We start from the raw sequence: 16,924 nt of genomic DNA, 5'->3' as shown, positions 1-16,924 counted from the left end.
CTTCTACAGGCTTCCTTCTCCTGCTCCATTCTGAAGGTAATCTTGGTTTAATCTGTTTCTCTGAAGAATCCAGATCTGATCAGGCTTTAAGATGTGTTCTATCAATCTAACCTGACCTGATGTTCTTGAGGGCTTCCAGTGGTTTGGATGTTGAAGCAAACTCACTGTATTTAGATGTATGAGGGCATCTCCTGGTTGTAGATTGTAGACTGGGCTGTTTGGTGTCTGAGCTTCCTGATGTGTTTCTTTTTTATAAGAATGAATCAGATGGGTGATCTGGTCATGCCTAAAAAGCTCTGCTCTCTCTGGTTATCTGTATCTTTTTGTCTAATGTTTTCTTTAACTGAATCCATTCTGCTCCTCTACCAGGGAAATGCTCCCTGTGTCACTGGCTGCAACACAAGCCCAAAGCATGATCCATCCAGCCCCTTGCTTAACAGTTGGAGAGATGTTCTCTACATTAACTTCTGCAACCTTTCTTTTGCACACATACCTTTGATCACTGCAGATCTCTAGTGTAACTTCACCATTAGTCCACAGGACCTGTTCACAAAGTGCATCAGTCCTGTAAAACAGGACGCAGGATTTCTTCTGATGACTCTTCAGTGACAATCATATTTGTAAAGGTGTTGCTGCACAGTAGAACAGTGCTCCACCACTGAAGATTAGGCTGAATCTTCCTGAAGGTCTCACTCACTGAAACATGACTTTGATCTCTCTGAAAGATCTCTAGGTCATCCAGACTCACCTCCACCTCCACTGTTCCTGTTAACTGCTGTTCTTAATTACATTAGGAGCTGAGGACACCGCTAGCTGAGAACACCATAGCCTAAACAAGCTGATGAAGTTCTGAGAGCTGGTAAAAGGTATCTACACACTGAACATTACAGCTGAATTACCTTTATTTCCATAAACAGACACAACATGTGCAGCATGATGAAGCAGACATGGAACATTATAAACGATGGACGATTCGGAGAAGGAGGAGTGATCCACAGTTCAGTGCTGAGAGGGTAGTAACCTTCGTCTGGTAACTTCTGTCCTCATGAACTCCTTCTTCTTCTTTTTCTTATTTTTATGACAGGATGACCCGTCCCGTTCCCCTGCAGTCTGTCCAGAGTTCTGTTCATCCTGACCCGCTCTGTCCCCTTCCCCTGCAGTCTGTACAGAGGTCCGGTTACACTGACCCGCTCCGTCCTGTTCCCCTGCAGTCTGTCCAGAGGTCCGGTTCCCTTGATACGCTCCTTCCCGTTCCCCTGCAGTCTGTACAGAGGTCCGGTTACACTGGCCCGCTCCGCCCCGTTTGATCCAATCTGTGAGGGAAACATCAGAGAAATCATTAGTACTGCTGAATAAAGATTTAACCCGTTTTATAAAGAATTCATCATGATCAGTGTTACCATCAGGAGGGAGGTGAAGCTGAACAAGTGATGTTAGAAGGCTTTAAAGGGGACAGTACCAACACAAGACAGCAGCACTACTCTCACACTGCTTTTGTCAATGTGGAGGACTAACTACTGTCTGTCCACTAGAGGCTCAGTGCTGAAATATCCCTGACTAGAACAGATCTCTATATTAAAGCAGCAGTGATTACAATATTAATACTGGTACTAAAAGGGAAGATTCATTAGCAGATTTACCAGGATATTAAGAGCAAATACATTTTCTCCTGTAAAATGAAGGATCACCAGTATGTTCACTGTGTGAGTGATAATTCCCCCTCACCTCTTTAACATGTGATGTTAGAAATTCATTTCTCAGAAAGATGCATTTGATTAATATCATTTTCTTAAATAAGTTTTGTTACTCCTGCAACTCATCTACAGACTCTGCTCGTCCACTCACTCAGCTGATTGACCAATGGATTAAAAAGGGACATTCTGATGTGTTCAGACTGAGAACATGAGAAACATCCCAGCTGCACTTTACTGTAATAATAATATATAATAATAGGTAATAATAATAATAATAGGTAATAATAATAATAGGTTAATACTGAACCTGACTTTACTGAACCTGACTTTACTGAACAATCAGACTATATTTAATAATAATATATAATAATAATAGTTAGTTAAAGTTAATGTGATCATCTCAGCACATTCACTAACAGCAGTCATGTTATAACTACGTTCTTTATTCACTGTCAGAGTTTTCTTACTGTAAACTGCATCCAGATTTCTTCATCAGCTCTAAGAGCTGTTCCACTGACTTCCCTAGATTATTCTCACGCAGATCCAGCTCTCTCAGATGTGAGGGGTTTGAGGATAGAGCTGAAGTCAGAGCAGCACAGCCGTCCTCTTCTATACTGCATTTCTTAAGCCTGCAGAAAAAAAAATTATTTAATAATAAATAAATAAATAGTAATAATATCAGGGAATTTTTTTTTTTGTTTTAATGTTGATACTGTTTGAAGTGTAATTTACTCAGTATAACATTCTAATTATGTGAGATACTGGACTTAAAAGTAACACACACACACACACACACACACACACACACACACACACATTATGAAAAAGTGTACATGATAAAGTTGTACAGCTATTAAATTATAAACCTTTTATTAATATTTAATAGTAAAACATCAAACTACACAGAATAAAAGTCTAAACATACCTCAACAGATTAATAATCAATAATCAAAGTAAAGCTTTATTCAGGATGATTTACTACATGACGTCTATTCAGAATAAACTCTGAGTTACTTACTGTAGTTTCTGTAGTTCACACTTCTGATTCTCCACCAGACGACAGAGCTGCTTCACTCCTGAAGCTCCCAGTTTATTCAGACTCAGGTCCAGCTCTCTGATGTGGGATGGATTTGTATAAAGAGCCGAGGCCAGACCAGCACAGCCTCCCTCTGTTAAACTCTGAATTAGTCTGCAGAGGGTGAGGGAGACAACAGACAGGATTCAGTACAAGACAAGAAACTAATGTAAACATTTACATCATTAATACTGTATTCAGTAAATATAACGTATAATCGCTTCATCATCGGGTGGAAAACCCTGCTGATGAACAGTTCCTTTGAACAGTCAGTACTGCAAGTTTCAGTCAGTGCTTTCCCCCGAGGCAGTTGCTTTAAAGCCCCCCAGTAGTGGAACTGGGTTCTCTGGAACGATGGTGAGGCTCCATTAAGTACTTTTGGATGGGATGAGAGGGAGATGAGGTGGAGTGGGGATCATCCAACATCCTGACCTCACTAACACTCTTTTCGAGGAATGCAGTTAGGGAGTGGGAGTGATGAACAACATGATAAATCAATAATCCATTAAAGTTCCCACAATACCATGCAAACCATGTGGACACTTCATCCACGGCTCATTGTGTACAAGGTATTCTCTGTATGACTGCATGTGCTGAATTGCAGCGTCCAGAACAGGACATGTACGGAGTAGAATTTCAGTGGGACAGTGTACTGGGATTGTGGGAAATGGAGTTTATGAGTTTATGGAGGCCTGAAGAAAAGACAGTCAACTCATTTATAGCAAACATTTATCCTGTGAAACACATGGAGCTATAAATTTAAAAGCAACATAATAATTAAATAATAATACATGAATTCACCAGTATTCTGTAATTATCTTATTTAATCTTTGAAAGTCTACGAATGCAAACGCACTAGTTTGTTTTTTAAATCAACCCCATAAAACCAAACCCTGATTTCTAGACTTGCTGCTCTTTTATAAAGGCAATTCTACTCACCTCAGTTTCTCCAGTCTACAGTGAGGATTCTTCAGTAGATCACAGAGCTTCTGCAGTCCTGCCTGATCCAGTTTATTCTCCTTCAGATCCAGCTCTCTCAGGTGTGAGGGGTTTACAGTCAGAGCAGAAATCAGATCTGTAATACTGCTGGATTTATACATCCTGCAGAAACAGAGAAGAAGTAGTAGAAGAAGAGGGCTGTAGTTTCGTTCAGCTGGGGTCAGTCCTTAAATCTCAAACAAAAGCAAGAGAACTACTGTAGGGTAGGTAAAGTCAAGTAATAAACCAGCATTATCAGTTCAAGACCAGTGTGCATGGAGAAAACTAGCTCATGTGTAGATAAACCAGCCTACAGATCATTTAATGAATCCAGCTCCTTACGTGAGTTTCTGCAGTCTGCAGTGTGGATCCTCCAGGAGAGCAGACAGCTGATCCACTCTGATCTTCTTTGGTTCAGTCTGACTCAGATCCAGCTCCGTCTGCAGTAAGGGGTCTTTACCCAGCTTTTGTTTAAAATAAGTGTAGGCTTCTTCTGCAGCATCACTTTTCAGCAGTCTGGAGAGAGAACATCAGTACAGTCTAATGAACTACTCAATAACTCAATAACGGTTAAATAGGTACTCTAGAGACGTTTCTCAACCCAGTTCTGGGGTTTTGATCTGCCCCCAGTTCCCCACACCCTGATTGAGAAGACTCCTGGGTCTGGGTCTAGTGTACAATACCAACAATACTACAATGTCATGTATGAACCAAATGGAAATGTTTGTTTATATAAATACAACCTCAGATGAACAACAACACACAACATATTCCACCGTCTCTTTACTTATTTAACAACAATGAAACATTCTACAATAAGAGATGTCCACAATGTCCACATTCTCTGCTGTGCGATTAAAATGAGTAAAAGAGAAAGAAAGGTTTTGGGTGGTTCTGTATGCTTTGTTCTCATATATCTTTACAGTACAATATGATCAACACACCTATTGTACCTATAATAATACTGTATTATTGTACCTTTTATGTTATACATGTATAGATTTTGAAGCTATGAAAATATATGAATGTGTGTACTTCACAAAATAAAAGACTGGCCAGTAGTTTTACATGTGAACATAGGACACTCTTGACCTTGAAGAAGCACAGATGACCGGTGAATTTACACTCCTGTGACTAATAACTAAGAAAATGGCAGGAACTAATCCCAAAATAAAAACAACCTTATGTACATCATACTTTATACAACATTATACATTCTAATATTATACACATATCCTCTCATGTGGGAGAAAAGTCCATGTTATGTTTAGCTCTCTTCTGATGGGAGGAGCTGTTACACTTTAGCTTAGATTTGTATACGTTCAAAATATACACATTTCCCAAATACACCTACTTCAGTGTCTTCAATTTATGCTGTGGATGCTCTAGCAAGCGATGAAGGCTCTTAACTCCTGCATCTCCAGGATCGTTCCCTCTGAGATCCAGCTCGATCAGGTGTGATGAGGGATTCAATTTCAGAGCTGAAGCCAGAGCAGCATATCCTTCCCCTGTTACACTACAGTCTGAAAGACTATCATACAAAAGAAAGAAACATTCTTTAGCATCAACACAGAAACTCTGCTTAACTGCTTGTGCTTTTGTGTGCCGTCTGTTTATCTGCTAAAGCTTTCTTCTCCTTGCTCTGAAATATTTTTTCTTGCCAGTGTCACACCGGACTTCACTGGGGCTTGGATTTGGGTCTCTGTTAAACTCCTTTTATTGTCTATTTTTCGACTCATACAACACATTTTGTTTATTTAGGAAAAAAGTGATAAGCATTGTTCTTAAAATACCTACAACAATATGTAAAATGATGTGAGGAGGAGATTTCTGAGTGCAGGTATATTCTACAGTGGATTTCATGAAGGTTCAGTCTATATGAAGCTGTGTGTGTTTTTTGTATGCATCTTACTCCAGTTTCTGTAGTTCACACTGAGGATTCTTCAGTACAGCACAGAACTGCTCCACTCCCACATTCGATAGTTTATTCCCACTCAGATGCAGCTCTACCAGGTGTGAAGGATTAGAATTCAGAGCTGAAGACAGAGCTGCACAACCTTCCACTGCAATACTGCTGGAATTCACCCTGTAATCAGAGGTCAGTGGAGGAGAGAATTACTGAAACATATTGCTTATTTGTCTTGAAACAAGTAAAGTGAAACAATAGTTTCTTAAATCTTCAAACTTCTGAACTTTGTTCTGCAACAATAATTATTGAACAGAAACACTCCATACTTCAGTATCTGAGTCCTGCAGTGTGAATCCTTTATTAGATCAGACAGCTGCTTCATTTCTGAGTCTCCTTGTATTCTCCCACTCAGATCCAGCTCTGTCTGCAGTAAGGGGTTTATTCCTAGAGCTTCAGTAAGAGAAGCACAGATTTCCTCTGCTGCAGGGCTTTTCAACAACCTGGACAAAAAAGATTGTCACAATTTTTGATATAATAGTGCATACATGCTTTTAAACACTGATTATATAAAATATATAAATTATATAGATTAAAATGATGAATTTATATGTAGTATCATTGCTAACTACAGACACTACATGGTCATACTAATTCTTGAATATTTTTTATAATGGTATAAAGCAGGTCACCTCAGTTTCTTCAGTTTACTGTTTGGACACTTTTGTAAATCAGTAATCAGCTCCACTCCTTTACTTCCTGGATCGTTCCCTCTGAGATCCAGCTCTACTAGATGTGATGAAGGGTTGGATTTCAGAGCTGAAGCCAGAGCAGCATATCCTTCTTCTGTTACACTGCAGTCTGAAAGGCTAGACACAAAACATGCTGGCTTTACAAAAACAACATGTTTGGAGTTTGTGTATTAAATGATAAAATGACCTGCATAATGTAACGGCATCGTTCAGTTTACTGTTTACTGTTTATATTTAACAGAACTCACCCCAGTCTCTTTAGGTTACAATACTGATTGGTCAGTAGAGCACAAACATGTTGCACTCCAGGGTTTCCTAGTCTATTCATACTCAGATCCAGCTGTTGCAGGTGTGTAGGATTTAAACAAAGAGCTTCTGATAGGGAACAACAGTCTTCTTCTGTAATGCTGCTGTTATTCAGCCTGTAAACAAATAGATGATAAAGAAAATATCATTCCGTTACTTTGCTTAACAAATACTGACATGAAACAGTCATGAAAGGTAGCTTTTCCCTTGCACTACTCAGAACCACAGGATGAGCCTGACTGACTTCAAGAGGGCACTATATCAAACTTTGAGTCATGCCCCCAGGACCCCTTCAGCTCTGTGACCTCAGCTTGACTCACATTTAATAAATAAGGCACTTATCATGTAGCATCCATCAAAACTCAGTGTATCCTGCTCTGTTTCTCTACTTCCTTCTGCGTCTCTACTTCCTCCGGAAGCTGAGAAAGGCCCGTCTCCCTCCACCCATCCTCACCCTCTTCTATAGGGGAACCATAGAGAGCATCCTAAGCAGCTGCATCACTGCCTGGTTTGGGACCTGCACAGCCTCTGACCGCAAGACCCTCCAATGCATTGTGAGGACAGCTGAGAAGATCATCGGAGTCTCTCTCCCCTCCGTCATGGACATTTACACCACCCGCTGCATCCGCAAAGCAACCAGCATTGTGGATGACTCCACCCACCCTTCACACAGTCTGTTCTCCCTCCTGCCATCAGGAAGAAGGTACCGCAGCATCCGGTCCAACACGACCAGACTCTGCAACAGCTTCTTCCCCCAAGCCATCAGACTCCTCAACACAACTCAACTTCTGAACTGATGTCTTTCTGGTACATGTACACTCTCCCTCTCTCTCTCTCTTCAACCATTTACCCCAGATAACATGGGAAGCATTTTTTGCACAAGCATTTGCACTAATAACTTTACTACCTCACTGGACTCTATTTATTGCACATTGCACAATTTGCACACTACAGCCAATTATTTATTATTCTCTGGTCTGTACTGTGTTGTGTTGTCTGTCCGCACTTGTTTGTTTGTGTTGCACTTGTGTCTTGTATGCACTGTCTATGTTGCACCATGGTCCTGGAGGAACGTTGTTTCGTTTCACTGTGTTCTCTGTATGTAGTTGAAATGACAATAAAACCCACTTGACTTGACTTGTTTAAGATATCAAATGGGAAACCCTCCTGATTTCTTCCTAAATTGCTATGCTAAACTGCTTTGATTTGTTTAGATTTATATCTATTTTTAAATCTGTAGCACAAAGATGCAAACGTCATTATCCTGCTGTTACCAACTTTTAAAATATTTGTCAGGTTTTTAACCATGAAATATACCAGTTAACACATTAATTGTTCATGGACTTCAACAAATGAACGGATGTTCATTCAAAGTTGTGCCCTTTGAATCTTAAACAATAATAATTATTATAATTATTTAACATAAACACTCCATACTTCAGTATCTGAGTCCTGCAGTGTGAATCCTTTATTAGATCAGAGAGCTTCTTCATTTCTGAGTCTCCTTGTATTTTCCCACTCAGATCCAGCTCTGTCTGCAGTAAGGGGTTTATTCCTAGAGTTTTAGTCAGATGATCACAGAACTCCTTTGCAGCAGAGCTTTTCAACAGCCTGAAAGACAAATCATAAAGGATTTCCTTACAATGTTATATTGTACTGACTATGCCATCCATACTCTTCTTATTCTGATATATCACTGTATAGACTGTGCAACAGACTTTCTCTGCAGCAGAGCTACTCAACACTCTGGAGAAAAGGGCAAACACTGCTATGAATTTTATTCATATGCAATTAATTACATTAAAAACTCAGTTCATTTTAAAAGATGAGTGAAGGTATTTTGTAAAATAAATCAAAGGAACGAAGGAAGTTTATAAGCTGGTTTTAACAGTAGGTGACTGATTGATTTAACATCTCTGGAACAAGCATTTTTATGCCAATAATTCAAATATCTACCCCAGTTTGTTCAGTTTCCACTTTGGATTCTTAACTAAATCAGTGAGTTTCTTCACTCCTGTGTCTCCAGGATCGTTCCCTCTGAGATCCAGCTCTGTCAGCGGTGATGAGGAGTTTGATTCCAGAGCTGAAGCCAAATATGTATATCCTTTCCCTGTTATACTGCAAGATGAAAGACTAAACAGAGGACAAAACATAGTTATGCTTGGCAGAATAACCTAATCACCACATATATGTCTATGTCTGTAGGCCTAAAATGAATCCTCTGCATATGCTTATTGTCAATGTCTGCAGGATTCTCAAGACAGTGGCACCAAAAAAACAGGCTGCCATAAAGTAGCTTACTGTGATGCATACATCCTATACCCATGAGTAATTAAGCCTGTTACGAAACATCTTAAGAACTATCCTAAATACATTAATATCAGCTAGAAGACAATCATTTTATTACAGGCTCTTAATAATTAGACAGTAAATGACAATAATATTCAAATATAACAATTATGTATAAAATGTAAACAAATCTTTGAAATATTTGTTTAATTTTTAGATTTTATATTTCCTTGTACATGGAAAGAGACCAGTTAACACTAATGCTGAACAATAAGCACCCATAAACCACATTCAGTGAGTAACAACCTTTAGTTCAAGATTTTGGGTTTGAACACAAATGTTTAAAAGTACAAGCTGCCAGACACCACTGTGGAGGGAACAGACTGTCACTTATACTTTTAGTTTAGTGCTTTAAAAGTCCTTCTTTTACCCTCTGTGTGCTGAACAGGCCCGTTATATAGATTATACAACATTATATAACATATATACTGTAGATATAGATAAGCTCACCTCAGTGTATCCAGTTTACAGGCTGGACTCTTCAGTCCTTCAGAGAGCAGATCTACTCCTAAGTCCTGTATGGGATTGTTGCTCAGATCCAGCAGAGTCAGATTAGAGGATTCTGAGCTGAGAACTTGGAGCAGAGCTGAACAGCTTCTCTCAGTCAGGTTACACTCACTGAGCCTGAAAGTAAACGTAAGACAGAAAAAGTGCTCAAATCTCAAATCTTGTATAAATTTAAAAATTAATAAGTAATTTCAGAGAGTTTACACTAACTTTCAAGTTTAAAGTTAATGCTTAATAGTAAGTAAATGTCCATAATATTCAAATATAATTTATGTATGTAATGTAAAGTTATTGTTTTCATTGATCAATTACACTAGTGCAGAGTGTGACAGTAATGTACATTTTGTACATTTTGTAGTTATGTTTTTGTTTTTTAATGATGTAATATCAGGACTTTATGAACCCAGGAGGCATTAACAATTGCGAATCTTTGTGAATCTAAAAAAAGGCAATGTATCATTGCTCTGTATGCAATACAGTGTTATAATGTGTTGTAAATGTTGGCTGTCAACATGCCAACACCAGTGAACCATGAATGGTGGAGAGAGTCCATACTGTGTGCAAAATCCACAAAAATAACATTGCATTTTGTGTGCAAGACATTGGTTCCACATGTTGTAATTAAATCATGAATAAATCATATTTAGTGTGTAATATTGTATCATTTAGTTTCTTAGTGTTTATATGCATTAGCCATATAGCCAGGTTTGAACACAAGCGTTTAAAATACAAGCTGTACTTTCCAGACACCGCTGTGGAGGACTTGATTTAGAGCAGTCCTTTTTTTACTTCTACTTTCACCTTCTGTGTAAAATATACCACAGTAGTATAATGGCAATGGCTCACCTCAGTGTCTCCAGTTTACAGGTTGGACTCTTCAGTCCTTCAGAGAGCCGCTCTACTCCAAAGTCCTGTATGGGATTGTTGCTCAGATCCAGCAGAATCAGTGTAGAGGACACTGAGCTAAGAACGTTGCACAGCCCTGAACAGCTTCTCTCAGTCAGGTTACACTCACTGAGCCTGAAAATAAACGTAACACAACAGAGCACCAACAATCTCTCATTTTTATCCTAATATTGTTTCACAAATTTTTCATGAGTTCATTCTAAACCTCAGAACTTTTACAATCAGCACATTCATATGACTATATGGCTATATTGCTACAGCTCTATTAGACAGTATGCTGCCATGCTTGTTCTTTATCAGCATGATCTGTGTGTAACATCTGAGAAAAGGGATAGACACAGAGCAAACACTGCATCAAACAAACTGAAAGAGGAAAAAAGGCAAAACAGAGATCGGTACACAGACTTTACAAACTGGGACTAATGGTCAGAATGAAACTGATTTATTCTGGCCTGACGCCAAACAAATTTCAATCACAGACAGATTTCCAATAAAATCATGTGAGTCTTGTTGGAATTGCAGCGCTCTCCAGTCATCATAATTATCTGGTGTAAGTAAATTTATGATGTATATGTTATATAGACATGTCTCTAAATGTAAGCATAAATTCTGGAATGTAAATGAACTGTTAAAAATCTGAAGATTTCAGTCTTGGCTTGCACAGACTGTGACGCTGATATTGTGAATTACTGAACAGTAAAACTGAGACGGGGCTTGAGAGGTTTACCTGTATTACTGATCAGGAGAAACAGGAGTTACTTACAGAGCTGTTGTGGCTTCCTGGACCACCGGCAGCAGTCTGTTAAGACACTCCTCTGATCTGATGAACTTCTGTAAGTCAAACACTTCCAGCTTCTCTTTTGATGTCAGCAGCACAAAGACCAGCGCTGACCACTGAGCAGGTGAGAGTTTAGCTTCAGAGAGACTTCCTGAACTCATGTGACTCTGGATGTCTTTCACTAGAGAGTCGTCGTTTAACTCATTCAGACAGTAGAACAGATTGATGGACCTCTCTGGAGACGGGTTGTCCTTAAACTTTAGCTTGATGTACTCGACTATCTCCTTTCTGCAGTCAGACCTGCTTCCAGACTGGGTCAACAGACCTCGGATGAGCTTCTCATTAGACTCCAGTGAGAGGCCCAGGAGGAAGCGAAGGAAGAGGTCCAGGTGGCCATGGTCACTCTTCAAAGCCTTGTCTACTGCAGTCTTGAGAAATTCAGTGAGCTCTGCGGTTTTGCGTTCCTCTGATGTGGACTGTTGGTCAAAAACATTCTTGTGGTCATTTCTGAGAGATAAGTATGCAAATACGGCAGCGAGGAACTCCTGAATGCTCAGATGGACAAAGCTGAAAACTGTGCCGAGAAATCTGCCAGTCTCCTGAGTGCACAGTCCTGAGTATACGGATATCTTACTGGGGTCAACCCCACATGCTTCTAGATCTTCTGCATTGAAGATCAGATTGCTTTCTTCCAAATTCTTTAAAGCCAACTTTCCCAGCGAGTGAATGGCTTCTTTATCCCACGGTACGTCCAAGACATTCTTTCCAGAGTACTTCAGGTTCCCCTGTACGGCCTGGAAGATCAGAAAGCATGTGTACATTTCTGTCAGTGTCTTCGGTGTTTCTCCACTCTCTGTTTCTTCCAGAATTCTCTGAAGCACAGTGGCTGAGATCCAACAGAAGACTGGGATATGACACATGATGAAGAGGCTCCTCGATTCTTTAATGTGCTCAATTATTTTTGTAGCCAGGTTCTCGTCACTGATTCTCTTCCTGAAGTATTCCTCCTTCTGCTGATCATTGAAGCCACGCACCTCAGTCACCCGGTCAACACACTCAGCAGGGATCCTACTGGCTGCTGCTGGTCTAGTGGTTATCCAGATCAGAGCTGAGGGAAGCAGATTTCCCTTGATGAGGTTTGTCAGCACAACATCCAGTGAGGCTGGTTTACAGACATCATTCAGACTCTCATTTTTCTGGAACATCAAAGGAAGTTTACATTCATCCAGTCCATCAAGAATAAACATGACACTGTTCTGATCTGTTAATATTAGTCCTTTTGTCTCTGGGAAAAAAAACCCAATGAGGTCCATCAGACTGTGACATCCCTTCTTCAAGTTCAGTTCCCGGAAAGGAAGTGGAAATATGAACTGGATGTCCTGATGACCTTCACCTGCAGCCCAGTCCAAAATGAACTTCTGCACACAGATTGATTTCCCAACACCTGCAACCCCCTGTGTCAGCACAGTTCTGATTGGTCTGTCTTGTCCAGCTTCAAACATGTTCTTGCATTTGATTTGTACATCCTGCTGCATCTGATTTTTCTCAATACGTCTCACTTCATGTTCTTTGTTGACCTGTCCAGCTCCACCTTCAGTGATGTACAGATCTGTGTAGATCTCATCGAGTCTGGTGGACTCTCCTTGCTTTGCAATTCCTTCACAAACACGATCAAACTTACTTATCAGTCCTTCTTTAAGTGGACGCTGTATAATTCCAATCAGCTCATCTAATGAATAAATAATAAAACAGCAGAGAAAAAGAAGGTAAAATAGTTACAGAAACACGTACAATCTTGTATTTTTTTTATATATATTTACTATTGCATATATAATTATCATATTGTGTCATCTGTTGATCTCTTACTTTGCAGTGCAGTAGCGACGTCTTTATGATTCATCAGGTTTAGGAAAGTCAGGGTCATGTTGAGCACAGTCGGTTTTAAATTCCACCTTATTTGCTTGACATTTCTGTAATAAGTTGTGTTTTCCTTTCTCAGAAGTTTTTTATACATTTCCAGCTCGTGTTTTATAAATGCAATCATTTTGTTCTCGAGATCCTTTAGGAGCAAAGAAGTAAGAAAACTTATTAAATGAATAAAAATAATCAAGTTTTAAATTATTTTTTATTATTTTACCATTTACTTCAAATTCTAATGTTACATTTCCAAATGTTCCAAACTAAATCATGGATCTTGGCACTTATAGCCTAAATCTCTTGCTATCTGGTCAAAATTGCTACAAGTGATAAAAGACCTAAACATCCATGATGATGGGGCTATAAATACCTGCGGGGTGAGTGTCGGGATTCATAGACTGAGAAAGGTGGTACAGTGCAGTGAGGGTCTCATTGGATGTGTGGAAAATGGGTCATAAAGCAGTTGCGTGGAATTGATTGGTATGGAAGCGTACGGTCATACAGGTCTACCAGCAGTGGCAGAAATCCCAGCCTACAGAAAATTCTCCTCATTCTGGAGCAGAAGTGAGTGAAGACCTTGTGTACACAAACAAGATGTAGTTCTTGTTTGGAAGCTCATTCACGAGCCGTAAAACCTGATGGCAGTCCCTGTTTATCAGTTTTGTCTTTTTTTTTTTGCCACAATTCCTGTAGGCTGGTATTTCTAACACTGCTGGTAGACCCGTATGACCATACGCGTCCATACACCTGCAGATTCTGCTACTTCCTTCACACTATGGTCTTTGGCCACGTCCAAATCTAATGACTCACTCACACACTCCTCAGGTATTTATTGCCCTATCATCCTTGTACAGCGCCATCTTCAGGAGTCCGAAGTTAATACCACCTTAAACATGCAAGGTACTCCTGCCTTCCTCTGCTAAACGAGTGTTTGTGCGCTAACACAGTGGGGCAACTGGATCTGTGTGCCTATATAGCCTTTTCCCAGGTGTTTCGAGTTGGCCTTAATTACTGGCTGGTGTGACTCTGGGCCTCCCTCTGGTGGCAGGTGGAGGCCTTGCCCTAGAGCTACCCCTTACAAACTTCTCAAGTATCTCAAGACTGTTTGCTATAACAACCCATTTCTCCTGATCATCTTTAAATTGTTTCTACACCTTGATTGGGGTCCATTTGTGGTAAATTCAGTTGATTAGACCTGATTTGGAAAGACCCAGACCTGTCTATTTAAGGTCTCACACCTGCAATACATATCAGATCAAAACCCAAGCCCTGTGGAGGAAAGAACTGCATGTGGAGCTCTGAGACAGGATTGTGTGGAGGCATGATCTAGAGAAAGCTACAATAAAATATCTGCACTGAAAGTTCCCAAGAGCACACTGGCCTCCATCTAGAAGTTTAGAACAACCAGGACTCGTCCAAGAGCTGCCGCCCCACCACACTAAGTAATGAAGGAAAAAGGGTAATAGAGGTGAGCAAGAACCCAACGGTCACTCTGGCTAAGCTCCAAAAATCCTGTGTGCAGATGGAAGGAACTTGCAGAAGGTCAACTATCACTGCAGCACTCCACCAATCTGGGCTTTATGGCAGAGTGGCCAGACTGAAGGCTCTCCTCAGTGAAAGAAAGAAAGCCCCTAAAGGCAATGACCCTTAGCACACAGCCAAGACAACACAGGAGAGGCTTAGGGACGGCTCTGTAAATGTTCTTGAGTGGCTCATCCAGAGCCTGTCTAAAATAAAAAAGCGTCTAAATACTTATGTCAATGCAATATTTGAGTTTTTCTTTTTCAGTAAATTGTGCAAAATATCTAAGGTTATGTGTTCAGTTTTTCATTATGGGGTACTGAGAGCATTTTAGCACTAGGCTGTGCGTGTGTGTGTATAAAATCTTGATTAAATGGTGTGTAAATTTAGCAGCTAAAGTTTAGTGATTAAGATATATGATCAGCCATTCATGTAAGCTGTTTTCAAAAATACTGTCTTACATTGAAGATGTCAAAGAAACCTTTAGGATTCCTTTGAGGCTTGTCAGCTTCGGCATCCAACTCTGACCCCATGTGACCTCTGCAATTAACAAGAAATTCAGACAGTTATTTTCTTAAATAAGAGTATTTAGCATGGTGTTTATTTGAATGGTTTATTATTTTTAACATTTGCATTAACCTTTTACAGTTATTCTGGCATGTGTGACCACTATATTACAGTTAATCCCTTTTCAAATCAAAATCACATCAAGTTACACATTACACAGGTGTAAAGAAAAACTTACAAAAGGTGCCTCGTCCCTCACAGTATTACAAAAAAAGAAGAACGTATATTTACAGAAAAGAAATACTGAATATGTGCACATTAACCACACACACTGTGGGATGGTACAGATGAGGTCCACAGTCCACAAGCTATTGTTCGTTCAGCAGCTGAACTGCTTGAGGATAGAAGCTGTCTCTGGACCATCTGGTTCTGGTCTTCATGCTTCTGTAGCTCCTGCCGCTGGGCAGCTGAGAGAACAGGCAGTGGCTTGGTTGGGTTGAGTCTGTGATAATCCTCCTGGGTCTCCTCAAACAGCAGCTGGTGTAGAAATCTAGATGATTGGGCTGTGAGCACCACCCTCTGCAGAGCTTTCTGCTCTTGGGCAGTGCAGGTGGAGAAACAGCCCCTCAGAATACTCTCCGCAGTGCAGGTGTAGAACGTCCTGAGGATGCAGGGGTTCATACCAAACCTCTTCAGCCGTCTGATGTGCTTTCTTCACCACCAGTGTGGTGTGTTCTGTCCATGCAAGTTCCTCACTAATGTGAACACCAAGCAACATGAAGCTGCTGACCCTCTCCACAGTGGTCCCACTCTGCCATAGTGTTACAGGAAGCTGACCTCCTCTCTGTATGCTCTCATCATTGTTGGAGATTAGGCCCACGATTGTCGTGTCATCAGCAAATTTAATGATGGCATTGGAGCTGTGTCTAACTGTGCAGTGGTAGGTATGGAGAGAGTACAGAAGTGGGCTAGGGGGGCTCCAGGGTTGAGGGTATATGAGGATGTGATGCTGCCCATCCTGACCACCTGCACCTTATGACAGTGGTTTAAGCAACCGGGCTCCAGTTATTTAGGCAGGTAATGCTGGCTCCAGCTAGCTGAAGTTATGCTTTAAGCGCTCTGCCAGGTTTGCCATCTGGACCAGCAGATTTACGGGTGTTGACGCTCTTAAAGTATCTGCGCACATCAACTTCGGAAACAGAGTCAGGTGACTGAGTCCGAGTACTCGTCAATGTTGTTTGACGAATCATGAAACATCTCCTAGTTCATGTCATGAAAACAGTCCTGAAGAACAGAGTCTGATTGGTCTGACCAGCGATGAACCACCCTGATGGTGGGCAGCTCCATTTGAGTGACCTGATTTGCAGAATGAAGGTCAGGGGAGGGCTTTGTATGGTTCTCGGAAGAGGGTGTGGCAGTGGTCCAGAGTCTGTGTTTTCTGCGTGCTGCGCGAGATGATAAAACTTGGGCGCTACTTTCCTCAGGTTTGCTTCATTGAAGTCCCCAACAACAATGAACTCTCTGGCCCCTTATTCAGCAGATGAATGGCGCTCCTTCTTTGTGCCATTTCTTTGTCCAGGGATCTGATTGATATTGATCTGAATGATATTACTGTGAACAGTGGTGCTTATGAACCCTTTAGGGTTCTGATATATGAGGACCTCAGGGGACGAGGGGGACAGTAAGTAAGCTGCTGTCTAAGAACCTGAGGGGATGAGGGGGACAGTA

At 40.6% G+C, this 16,924-nt stretch overlaps 1 protein-coding gene across 2 annotated transcripts in view; it reads right to left on the bottom strand.

The window, feature by feature from the left end:
* The window catches only part of LOC140539915 (uncharacterized), a 245,519-nt gene that overhangs the window by 209,176 nt on the left and 19,419 nt on the right, over positions 1-16,924 (bottom strand). For both annotated transcript variants that reach the window (XM_072662751.1, XM_072662752.1), the window contains 15 exons: positions 15,151-15,229; positions 13,118-13,310; positions 11,237-12,980; positions 10,414-10,587; positions 9,511-9,684; positions 8,668-8,844; positions 8,149-8,322; positions 6,654-6,827; positions 6,346-6,522; positions 5,983-6,156; positions 5,660-5,833; positions 5,102-5,278; positions 4,090-4,263; positions 3,709-3,870; positions 2,713-2,883 (listed from right to left, as the gene is read on the bottom strand). In XM_072662751.1, the coding sequence (XP_072518852.1) occupies positions 2,713-2,883; positions 3,709-3,870; positions 4,090-4,263; positions 5,102-5,278; positions 5,660-5,833; positions 5,983-6,156; positions 6,346-6,522; positions 6,654-6,827; positions 8,149-8,322; positions 8,668-8,844; positions 9,511-9,684; positions 10,414-10,587; positions 11,237-12,980; positions 13,118-13,310; positions 15,151-15,229 (4,098 nt within the window). The remainder of the gene's footprint in view (positions 1-2,712; positions 2,884-3,708; positions 3,871-4,089; positions 4,264-5,101; positions 5,279-5,659; positions 5,834-5,982; positions 6,157-6,345; positions 6,523-6,653; positions 6,828-8,148; positions 8,323-8,667; positions 8,845-9,510; positions 9,685-10,413; positions 10,588-11,236; positions 12,981-13,117; positions 13,311-15,150; positions 15,230-16,924) is intronic.

This window comes from Salminus brasiliensis, chromosome 18, assembly GCF_030463535.1.
Source record: "Salminus brasiliensis chromosome 18, fSalBra1.hap2, whole genome shotgun sequence".
NCBI classification, from domain to species: Eukaryota; Metazoa; Chordata; class Actinopteri; order Characiformes; family Bryconidae; genus Salminus; species Salminus brasiliensis.
Note: the sequence above shows the minus strand (reverse complement) of the source record. Positions and strands in the feature narration are given on the sequence as shown.